The sequence below is a fragment of the Nelusetta ayraudi genome, unplaced genomic scaffold, assembly GCF_046127955.1.
Source record: "Nelusetta ayraudi isolate G7.1 ecotype Tasmania unplaced genomic scaffold, CSIRO-AGI_Nayr_v1 ptg000182l, whole genome shotgun sequence".
In the NCBI taxonomy this organism is placed as follows: Eukaryota; Metazoa; Chordata; class Actinopteri; order Tetraodontiformes; family Monacanthidae; genus Nelusetta; species Nelusetta ayraudi.
In genome coordinates, this window is record NW_027466231.1 from 127,996 (window position 1) to 140,000 (window position 12,005).

The following is a 12,005-nucleotide window of genomic DNA, read 5'->3' on the forward strand; positions in this document are numbered from 1 at the left end:
AGACTCTCACAGATTCTTCTTTCAAAACAGTTCTTCAATCTCTGTGGGCAGGACACCAGGTGCACAACCAAGGCTATACGCTCTGCTATACTCAATGTTCAATATGTTTAGTTGGATTGAAAAAATCTGCTTGTTAAACTTAATTTATTGATTGAGAAAAATCTTGAGAAAGTCTTTTTTTGTGTTATTCACAGAAGAAGGCGTTCACTAGAGTGCACAGTGTGAAGAAGAATTTCCTCAGCTCTTCTTCTTCACGTCTACCTTCCTGAAAGATAAGAAGAGAAGTCACCGTTGTTCACACTCAATCAAAGGAACACATTCAGTTTTCAGACACAGTCAAAGACAAATCTGTACATACTGCTTCTGCAAGGCTGGGAGCAATTTGATCCTTTGCAGACGTTGACATCACAATGGAAATAAACCTGTCAAAACAAAATGCAACCCAGTTTTGGTTAAAGATTGAAAAAAGCAACAACATTATATTTGAAAAGTTTACTGACCAGTTTGTCAGGCGTTTGGGGCTTGACGAAAGAGAAGAGCTTCACCACAAAGCGCTTATGAAGAGAGGGAACCTCCAACTCCACACTGGAGGTAACTTGGCAACAGCACTGTCCTGTGGCTGTCACCCTCAAAGGGACAACTGGAATAAAGAGAACATTTGCTCAGACTATTTTTGTTTTTAGGAGAAAGGCGACTTGTAACTTTCAAAAATGGAAAAGCGTGATTGCTTCAAAAAAAAGGGGGGGGGGCGGCGGCGGCGGCGGGGGGGGGGTTGGGACCCTTTGACGAGAAGATTCCATCGTTGTGGGTCATTGGGATTTTGTGTTGGAGTGGCCCAGCAGTCCTCCAGCAGCAGAGTCAATTCCTTGTCCTTATGTTTGACAGCAAACACCTCAACATACACGGCTTGTCCTAGTGCAGTCACTGTTGGAAGCTCACGGGAGGAGAAGAAAAACCTGTAGCTGGCATCTGTAAAGTAAAGATTTGGGGGTCCTGATTTTATTTTTATTTTTTTTAAAAAGCAGTACACAAGAAAAGCCATTGAAATGAATGAGTGGATTTAATTGAACACACACACACACACAACCTTTGGCAAATCTAATGTCTGTCTTCAGAAGTTCCTCTTGCCTTACAGTTGGTTTAGATTCAAATCCTTCAACCTGGACGCTTAAATTCATCATTCTGGCCAGGTCAAAGCTGCATTGTACTAAAAGACTGAAAACAGAGCAAAGGACAAGAGAAGAGGAGTATTTTTTTTTGCCCCCACAATGCAAAATTTCTTAGTAATCTCAGTCAGTTTGGATCTTTGGTTGCGGCGTCCAGCAAAAATGCTTTTTGCCACTTTATGAACGCTCAGCTTAGTGGGAGCTCGGACTGTCTGTCAAATGGATGGCCCGTCTGGTGCATTCTATCGTTTGGCCAGCAGGACCCGCCAAAGTGCAGTGCAGTGCAGTTGGCTGACCAACAAGTGAACCAGTGTTGGGGCTCACGCTGCACTCACTCTCAAACCATTGCCCACTTCCGGTGCCATCCATATATCCAAAATGAAATTTTTCAGGTTTTGAAACATTCATAAACCAATGGGCGACGTCTCTTTCCGAGTCAGACACCGTGAGGACAGAGTGTGAACCTTCTGGCTTTTCACCAGAGTCCAATTCTGTTTACAGGAGGAATAGAAATATTTTGTAGTTAAGAAATATGGGGGGAAAAAAAATGAAATTTTGTGTTTATATGGGAACTCAGAGGCTTTAGAAAGCCATCATAGATATAATAATAAAAAAATAAACTTTATTTATATAGCACTGTTCATACACAAGGAAATGCAACCCACAGTGCTTAACAAAAAAATAAATAATAATAATAATAATAATATTTTCAGCATCAGAAGATATCTCAATTTCAGTAGCACCTTAACAGTAACAGCCTCAATATGAATAAATAAGGATGATATCGTCAGCAAACAGTGTCAGTCTCACTGTAATGGGGGGTCCCGATATATGGAGCCTCTCTGAGGTGGCTTAGTTTCAACACTGACCCAGTAGGTTAGAATTCCACCTGCAAGCTGGAAAACACAAGCAGCACTGTCACACTGTGTCACCAACAGGAGGCCGTGAACCTCGACCGACAGAGGCCTCACCGTGGACTGTGTGCCGCAGTCAGTGAAAGGAAAGCGGAAGGTGACGGCGTCCTCGGATCTGGCTCGGGCTTTGCAGCGACCCCGGCTGGAAACAATGTGCACATTGTCCAGGTTGAGAGGTGGCGCTGTGGCGTTCCGAGGGACAGTTATCTGGAAGCCCTTCTCGCTGCAGGAAAACAACCTGGGTCCCCCCGGGGGCTTGGGTGGTCTCGCATCTGTGGGAAACACAGGTGATGACGCCCAACACTCACTGATGACACGAGCTAGATCAGCGTCTCTCGACTGGTGGGTCGTGACCCAAGACTGGGTCGCTGAGCTGTTCTGATTGGGCGGCAGCTTTGTGGGCAGTTTCCACATCAATTCAATCGTTTCTTTACAATAGAAAGTGGAGCTACCGTTTTGTTTTTATTATTATTATTATTATTATTATTATTATTATTATTAATAATGTGGATTAAATTTGGGTTGTGAGTTTGTGATGAGGGGAAAAGAAACGTGGGTCCTGAGGCTCCACCAGTGGAGAACCACTGATCTAGATCCCACCTACCTTCAATATTCCTCTCACAAGTGACAGCTATTGACTTCACAACCTCGACTCCGCCCCCGCCTGCATGGGCCATGAAGACAACAGTCAGATACGTGGCGTCTTTCTATAACGTCCCAGAGACATAAACGAAAAGACTGATGAGGGAAGATTTGTGCGTTGGCAAGAGTTGACAGGTTGTCCCATGAAGGAGACTCACTGATCTTCTGACAAAGCACCCATCAGAGGTCACAGTCAGGACAACAAGGGTCTCCGTCTCTCTGAGGAGGTAGCTGCACTGCTCTGCCAACGCAACAACCTGGTGGTATCCTCCGCGCTCATCTGTGTAAAAAACCAAGAGCAGCTCAGGCTGGATGACTGGCCAGCATCCGGCTCGAGCTGCTTGCTGTGGACTTACCTTGAATGTAGATGGCAGATGGAAGAGGGGCAAGTTGTTCCTTGGCTATATAAATGGACATGAAGCCATCATGGCAAGTGTAGGTCGTCACGCTCCCACAGAGAGATCCCCGTTCCAAAGACAGCAGCAGCACGGCCATCGAGGTGGCCAGGAGGTGGTGTGAATGGGCCGTCTTCATCATCCCTGGAACGTCGTGAGGTCCCAGCAGCAGCAGCAGCAGCTGCTTCTCATAATGCTTAAGTGGAACGAAGCTGCTGAAAATACTCCACACCTCTCTCTCAGCGTTAATCAGCTGGCAGCTGATGCTGCAGCGGAAGGCACAGTGACGCACTGGCAAGACACGCAAATCACCACAGCAGCTCAAGTTCACAGTTGTTTTATTTCCCACAAACCAAGAAACATAAAATGTGCTTAATAATAATAATAATAATAAGATTTTTTTTTTTGAACAGTCAAAATATCTTTTCATGAAACGTAAGTTAGAGAACTGAAATCCATCAGAAGAAGGAAAACCAAATGAAATCATTTAAACACTTAGCGTGTAAAACACAGTTCATGAAACTCCAGCGAAGTGAAGGTTTTACATTGAAATCAAAGGGACGGCTCCAAAGATCAGAGACTCAAAACCACATTTTTCAAATCCTACCTGATTTTAAATCCTGGCTGCATCACAAAGACAACACACTAACACATGAAACTAACAGATCCTGTTGCAAGCACAGCGAGTCGTTAAAAAAATGGCAGATTATGCCCATGTACAGGATTTTATCAGGATTTCTATGAGTGCCCCACATACTGAAACCTTGTCATGCAATTTCTGCGAGTTTTCTTTGCCCAAATAACAACATTTCAAGAGTGAAAGTGGATGGAAAGCGTGTCATCAGAGCCATTGTTGACACCGCCCCAGTGAAATCCTCCTTCAGTCGAGATCAGCCCAACTGGGGAGTGACAAGTGAAACTCAAATTGTCTCGTAGTCCGAACCTCCACCGTGTCCGGAACCAAAGATCCAACTGCAGCCAACACATGTTGAGGTTCTTCACAGAGAGGGAAAGGGAAAGCTTTCCCTCAGCTTCATCCTGGGGGGGTCTTCACTGCTGGCTGGGAGCCTCAGGGTCCCAGGCGTACACTGGGTTGTTGTACTTCAGATCTGAGGAGACAAAGAATGGTTTCACTTCATCGTCGTCGTCATCTCGGCACGCCTGAGGCCGAGTCCCCAGTACCTGCTTGTTGACTCCTCTGTGTGTCCTGCTTGCTGCTGTGGCTCAGCTCAGCCTGGTTCACTGTGTGAAGAGGTGAAGGATTTAAAAAAAAAAAAAAAAAGGGATTCATCCGGCCAAAAAAATAATAAGAACAAAGAAAATTGTCACACCGTAGAAATGGCGACTGAAACTGGCTGGGCGGAGCCTGTTGAACATCTCTGCAGGGAGGAGAGAGAGAAGAGTCAATCAGTTTACATTCAACTTTAATGAGTCAGGGGAAATGACAGAATGTACAGCAGCAGTGTAGTATTAATATCAGTGCAATGCAATACCAGTCAATGGATATCACATTTCAAGAAGCAGCAGACGCACCTGTGTGAAATCTCCACCTTCTCCTCTGACTTTCCATCCTGTCCCGGTTCACTTGGTTCTGGTTGGGAGCGGCTCCACCGGTGCCGCGGTGAGCGGGCGGACCCGTGACCGTCGCTCCTGCCGGCCCGCTGCTCCGATTGGCCATGGCGGCGGCCTGCCGGTAGGCCGGGCAGTGGCTGTCGTTCTCTGATGTTAACACAGAGAGCTTCAGGTCCGACACAACCGCACAAAGCGCTGAGTAGACGCACAGGCGAGGGGTCGGAGCGGAGTGGACTCACCGTACACCAGGTTGTCTGCTCCTGGAGGAAAGGGACGACAGCAAAGCAGCAAGGTGAAGGAGAATCCCCAGGGGATCGGTGACCAAGAGCGGTCGGCGTCCTTACCTGTCTGGGACTCCTGCGTGGGTTGACCGTGGGTTTCCTTGACGGCAGCGCCTTGACCTGGGAGTCGCGGTACGCATTGGATTTTTAAAAGGTCAACTTCACTTTCACTTCATGCGTTCATTTCAGCCACAGCGTTGAGCTGCAACTCAGAGAAGGTGGAGAACCGTGCGACTGTGTATTTGCAGTGCAGTTTCGCGCTGTCAACACTGCGTGCTCTCCCGGGGGTGGGGCGGAGCCTTGATGATGAGCGGCAGTGTGAAACAGCCCCCCCCCGGGGGTCTACAGTAGTTCTAGTCAACCTCCAGCCACTGTGGAAGCTCTCAGCAGACTGAGGCCCACCTTCACTCTGGCCTCTCAGCCTGGGTCGCTACAGCACACAGGCTGGAGAGCGGAACAACAATGCCGAGCCTCTCCGGAGGAAACAACCACTCACCCATCCATTTATAAAACAGACAGAGTCTCTCAACATGTGGGAGGAGTCTCTGAGGTCACCGGTACTCACGGCTGTGTCTGGTGCAACGGAAATATCCGACGAGCAGCAGTACGAAAACCACCGGGGCGACGCAAGCAGAAACCCACATCAGCTGCGTCTTGACTTGCAGACCTTCAAAAGCAGTGAGAGAGAAGTGCGGTGGCGCAAAGTTGCTTCTGACAGGAAACTCAGACCCCCCCCCCCTCACGTGCTTGTCGCCTTTGGACAGTGGGCGGCTGCGTGGCTTCTGCAGCGGCGCTGCACTCACCTCTCCTCAGCAGGTTCACCTGAACACAGTGGCGTGCGCTCTGGCAGCAGTACGAGTCCAGGTCAGAAGGCTGCACACGGTCCAAGCGGATGGAGAAGTTCCCCCCCGAAGCTCCGTTGGGGAAGACCGTCACCCGACCCTGCCTGGGTTCCACAAACTTCACGTGGCCCCCAGGCGTGAGCTGGACCAGGAAGCTCTGCCGGATCTGCACCCAGGAGACGCCGAGGGGGGCTGAAGCCGAGAGGTTGCAGGGGAGGAGAACCGAGGAGCCCGGCCGGACCCACAGGTCGTGGCTCTCGCACGGACCCAACTTCTCGCAGGAGGTCCGATTGTCTGTCCGACCGTCTGTCCGACCGCCTGAAGGGAAACACGGAGTGAAAAGTTCCTTGTGTTGACTGCATGGAACTGCAATGGAGGTTAACTGTGCAGTTGCACACACACACACACACACACACACACACACACACGTATGTATATATATATACACACATACACTTAATTAATGGACATATTTACAGTATATATATATATACATATGTACATATATTTGTATAAAAAAGGAACCAACTATATATATTTATATTCTATGTTTTCGTTTACATTCATGTAAGTTATGTATATATAAATACAGTATATATACATGTATATGTACACACACATAAGTATATATATATATATATATATATATATATATATACATATATATATATATATATATATGTATATATATATATATATATATATATATATATATATATATATATGTATACACATATATCCATATATATATATATCTATATATGTACACTCGTGGAATTTACCTGATGTACTTCATCTATTTTAAACACTGACCAGACAAAGTGTGGAATTTCCATCTGCTTCAGGTTCACACCATCGTGTCCCGTCTACCAGTTCCACTGCAACTGTAACGGCTTCCTGTTGCCGACCAGCCAACACTGACACTTTGACACTGTGTTTCTTTCAACACCAATCAACCACGCTGAAACTAAAATCACGCGGAGCAGAATTTTGACGAACAAACAATCAGAACTCCGCTATCGTGTGAGATGTGACGTGACGAAGGCCAAACCATCTCAAAGGTCTTCTGAAGGAGGTAATGAAAAATGTTTTTTCTACACAGAAACCCTCGCAGCGCTGAACACGCGTCCGTGTGCGACGCGCACGGGTTGACTAAAAAGGCTGGGGGGGTCATACCTTGAGAGGAGGCCCGGGTGAAGCACAGCGCCAGGACAAGCAGGATGTGAGCCGTCATCGTCACCGTCTGGTGCAGTGTGAAGTGTGACCAGCGCTGCACTGCACTGCCTGCTCACTGAGGACGCCTCAAAGCATCATGGGACAAAACTACAGGTCCATATCGCCCCCCTCCCCCTCCCCCGCTGTCTGCAGAGGTCTGGGCTGTTTGTCATAGCAGGTGTTGACAGACAGACACACACACAGACACACAGACACACACTGTGTTCAGAGACAGAGTGACAGCAATCTCTCCATCAAGCACTTCCTGTTTGTACTTTAAGTAACATGACGATCCATGACAACGGTTCAGGTTCAGGAGGCACCGTCGCATTCACTTTCACTTTTTACATTTTTGAACCAGAATTGGATCAGATTTTAAACGCGATTGTTGACTTTTTTTTTTTTTTTCTGTCAATTTTTTTTTTTTTTTCTAGTAGTATTTATTACTGTTGCCACATATTTCCATCTGCTTTCAGTACAAAGGAGCTCCAAACCTTCCAAAGGTGAACTAATGCTACGTTGTGCAGTGGCATTAAGTGGCTCTGTTTTGACAGACAGTAATAAGGCTGCAATACCTCTCTAGTATTTACCGGGGATTTTGATGTTCTGCTCTCTCAATGCGACTCCTTGCAGTTGACGGCTTGCTCGGGTTTATTTCATTTTCTTTTCATCGACTCATTGCGTTTTTCTCTCATTGGTCTTGCAATGCTCTTCTGGTTGCAGGAACTTCCTGTTTCGTCACCGCGTCTGCACTCATCATCAACTGGAACTGGAAGTGCCAGTGAGAAAAGTGAGAATCCTCTTTTATTGTCATTTCAAATGGAAGGCGTCCAGCACCTTTGCCCAGGCCTGGGTTAGCTTAGCAGCTTTAGCAGTGTGGAAACCCCAGAGTTTCATTGCTGAGAGTTTTCACTGAACCCTCCGTCAGTAAAACAACAACAACAACTTTTTTGATGCTCTTCACCACACACACACACACACTTCAACTGTCATCCACTCTCACACCCCCGCCCCTCTGTGTTGCCATGACATCAAAATAGACACTGACCTTGGTGTCTACAGTGAGTGATATCCTGGAAGTCATTATCGTGTCACACAGTCACATGAGCGAGCAAAGATGTATTAACAATGTTTATTCACTACAAGCTCCAGTGTTACTTTTTCCTATTTTGTTTCAACTGACAGTAAGAACAATATGTGATTTATTTTTATTTATTTTTTTTTACATATTTACAGACTGGTTTTAATATTGGCCAACAAAAAAAAAAAAAAAAAGAAAGAAGAAAAAAAAAATCAATGGGTAGAATGAAATTATATACACAGCAGATAATAAAGCATCTTTTGCATGAGAGCTGGGGAGTGAGCAGCTGATTGTGCTCTCTGTCTGTGCTCACTCCCACACAGAGAGACTCAGTGGTGAAGATGCTCAGCCTCATCTCCTCAGAGAGAGGGAATGGAGCTGTGGTTCTGAAGCCGATGGAGGAGAACCGAAGGCCTTTTCCAGCCTGTGGTTCAACAACAGTCTAAAAAAAACAAACAAACAAACAAACAAACAAACAAAAAGAAAAAAACACAAGAAAGTCCATTTTGGTTTGGGTACAGCTGACTGGAACAGTATTCAAATAAACAGCGCTGGTCAAACAGGTGTGTGATTGAGCCAGACTTGTATTATGTTACGTCAACGCATCAACACACGTTGATTCACAAAGAAAAACAAAAAAAATAATAAATGGGCAACAGTTCATTCATCATCAACATAAACTGCCAGCAGAGACTGAAGCATGAAGCCTGCACTCGCTGTGGGACTGTGACCTGACAGGAAGACCTCAGCTGACATATTGCTCATCTCGTTTGCATTTCGGGATGGGATTTTATGACGGAGTCGACGCGGGAACAAACTGCGGCTTCTCTCCGGGTTTGTCACCTTTTTTTTTTCTTTTTTTTTCTCTTCCAAAATCCAAATTCTGCCGCTTGGAAAATGGCTTTGCGAGACCTTCAAAATGAAACCACGGGACTCATAAACAGCGACAGAATTTCCCGTTGGCAAAACATGTTTTATAAAAAATGCACCCCCCCCCAAAAAAAAACCCCACACGCAGCAAATTTGATGCAACCCATTAATCAAATGTGTCAATTGCTTTAAAGGATTAAAAGAAATTGCAATAAATTGCACGCGCACACACACACACACACACACACACACACACACACACACACACACACACACACACACACACACAGCAGCTGTGTATTGCTCAGAGCTTCAGAGCTTCAGAGCTACAGGGAGAGGAGTCCTGTGGTGGAGGAAAGGAAACAGCTTTTCTCATTTGGGAATGGGGGGGTGACAAAGATAGGGAAAACATGATGTACAGCGGAGGTATCGTACTGTTGCCCCTCCCCCCCTCCCCCACCTCCCCACCCCACCCACAATGCTATTAGTTCTGTTTTTAGCTCCGTTCTTAACATTAAACAGCAACTTTCATTAGAAAACCAAACCATGAAAAAAAACACTGCTACATTGAAACCAGGAGCACTGCTTATAAAAAAAAACAACCTTTCTGCTGAAGTTTCCAAATTAAGACACAAGAGTTAAAAAATATCGGACACGTCTGAGCCGTCGCCTGCAGTCCGTCCACTGCTGTAAATACATTATTATTATTATTATTATTATTATTGTTATTATTATTATTATTATTATTATTTACAGTAGAAAAACACTGGTTTGCTCTCCTCTGCTAAGGGAAAAATGACATCAGCTTGAAATATATATATATTTATATATATATATTTATATATATTTCATTGGTCTGTTGTAAAACACTAAACGTCCACTCATTGGCATTTCTTCAGGGCAGTTTAAAGCTCAGCGGACACTGAGAAGATGAAGAGAGTCACGTTTTACTGGGGGCGGGGCTTAGGGGGCGGAGCTTGTTGCTTTTTGATATAGAGTACGAGTGCTTCTCCTCTACCAATCAGAGTGTGGTTGTGGTTGGAGGAAATGGTTCATAAGACAGAAGGTTCAATACAAAATAGCTCTGAAAAGTGCAAAAAAACAAAAAAAACAACCAGAATAATCTTTGCGTTCGATAACAGTATGTGGTACAATGTATTGCAACCAGAAACACCTCCGCCTGCATCTAAGGCCACGCCCCCTTCCATCCCGCCTGCGTTCCAGTGCGTCTCCGTCTCCAGTGCTCACTGCAAGTCCAAGCTGCGGACGCGTGCGTTAAAGTGGGGAATTTGTGCATGATCTCGTCTGAGCGTGCACACACACACACACACACACGCACGCACGCACGCACGCACGCACACACACACACACACTAGTGGACACACATGAACTTCCTGGGTTTGTTCATATTCAGTGTAACAAAAGAAAAAAGGAGAAGAGGAGAAAAAGACTGAGACGGTAATAATCGTTAGGACGTGAAGATCCAACCCTGAAAAAGTTCTGGGAGTCCAAAAGAACCCAAGTGTGCTCCTCTCAGTGTCCACCGGAGCTCTGAGCGTGGATCCTCTGGTGACAGCCGTCGGGAAAATACACACAGCTCCACTCAGACCCCGGGTCCTGTCTGCGACGCGGGGCCGTCGTCCGGTGGGTCGTGAAGCTCTCAGATGGCAGTCAGGGTCAAAGGTCAAAGAGACTGCTGGAAAGACACAGTTGTAAAAGGGGGCAGCGGGCTTCCTGTCGATGGCGGAGAAGAAGCAGAAGAAGCAGCAAACGTCTGCTGCTGCTGCTGCTGCTGCTGCTGCCGCTGAGTCCAGACCTCCTCAGACCAGCGAGCCGGCCCGGCTCTGCGCCGGCACCATGACGGGCACGGCGCCCATGCGCTCCAGCGTGGCCTGGCTGACGGCGTACGAGTGCGTGTGCTGGCCGTGCGCAGACGACGCCGCGGGCGGTTTCAGGCCGACCGAGCCGTTGCTGCGCACCATGGCCGGCGGCGAGGGCGCCGAGTTCGTGGTGACCACCAGGGTCTTGGGCGGCGGGAGCGTGTGGCTGCCGTTGGCGAACGCCGCCGCCGAGCCGGCCCCGCCCCCGGCCTGCGTGTGTCGGGACAGCGGGGCCGAGCTCGGCGCCGCTCCTGCCAGCGCCGCCGCCGCGCTGTGACCGTGGCTCCCGTGAGGGGCGGCGGCGGCGGCGGCGGTGGCGGCGGCGCTGGAGAAGGTCTGGCGGGTGTCGCCGTTGTAGCGGGTGTAGGAGTTGGTGTCGTAGTTGGGCTTGGGGTTGTGCCAGTAGCGGCTGTTGTAGGTGTTGGTGGACGTCAGCGTGTCGTTCTCCGACGACGAGGCGTCGGCGTGGAAGGCTTTGACCGACGACGACCTCTTGGGCGGGAGGTCGTCCTCCCTGAGCGAGACACAACACACTCCAACACTTAGCACTGCTTGTTAAATATTATCATGATGATTATTACCATACATGTGTGTGTATGTATATGTACTGAGACCTTCTAGAGTTGTTTTCTGTTGTTTTCTGTTACATAAACTTCATTTCGTTCATAAGTTCTGTATCTTTATTTGTTCATACGTCTTCCCAGATGATCACAACCCGGCCCCCTGTTAATGCCATTCACAGCTGTGCCAGCTTCACGCACAGTGAAGGAGTCCAGCTCCGACCAATAGCGTGGCAGGCGCCGTCCTAGCGGAGAAGATGTTGTCTTCCACAGAGGAAGCGGTGGCCGTCGCAAAGCCCACCTGATCTCATTGGGAATCTCCTCTTCGTCGTACTTGTTCTTGTTCCTCCAGTAGAAGAGAGTGACCACCACCAGCATGGAGCAGATGATGACGGCCAGGACCCCGGTGGCGATGGTCCCAGCAATCAGACCCACGCTCTGGGGCTGAGCTGCAGGACACACACACACACACACACACACACACACTGATGACACTGGACCGAAGTCTCGCGTCATCGGGGTAAAACTTCGAGGAAGAGGATGAAGAGTGAAACGATGCACTGCGTCACTGCAGGTATTTGCTACCT

The 12,005-nt window shown here is 47.6% G+C and overlaps 2 protein-coding genes across 2 annotated transcripts in view; both read right to left on the reverse strand.

Annotated features, from left to right (window-relative positions):
- Positions 1-3,458: 3,458 nt before the first annotated feature.
- Positions 3,459-7,170, reverse strand: LOC142881138 (uncharacterized). Its single transcript, XM_076015228.1, has 9 exons — positions 6,989-7,170; positions 5,774-6,130; positions 5,536-5,637; positions 5,034-5,090; positions 4,929-4,949; positions 4,651-4,836; positions 4,449-4,496; positions 4,300-4,359; positions 3,459-4,226 (listed from the first exon to the last, which is right to left on the reverse strand). The coding sequence occupies exons 1-9, from the start codon at positions 7,044-7,046 to the stop codon at positions 4,168-4,170; spliced, it is 948 nt and encodes a 315-aa protein (XP_075871343.1). The 5' UTR covers positions 7,047-7,170; the 3' UTR covers positions 3,459-4,167.
- A 3,511-nt stretch (positions 7,171-10,681) lies between these two features.
- Positions 10,682-12,005, reverse strand: part of igsf11 (immunoglobulin superfamily member 11) — an 89,759-nt gene continuing 88,435 nt past the window's right edge. Inside the window, exons 7-8 of the mRNA XM_076015217.1 lie at positions 11,720-11,867; positions 10,682-11,372 (exon numbers count right to left, since the gene is read on the reverse strand). Coding sequence (XP_075871332.1) covers positions 10,799-11,372; positions 11,720-11,867 — 722 coding nt within the window. The 3' untranslated portion in view covers positions 10,682-10,798. The remainder of the gene's footprint in view (positions 11,373-11,719; positions 11,868-12,005) is intronic.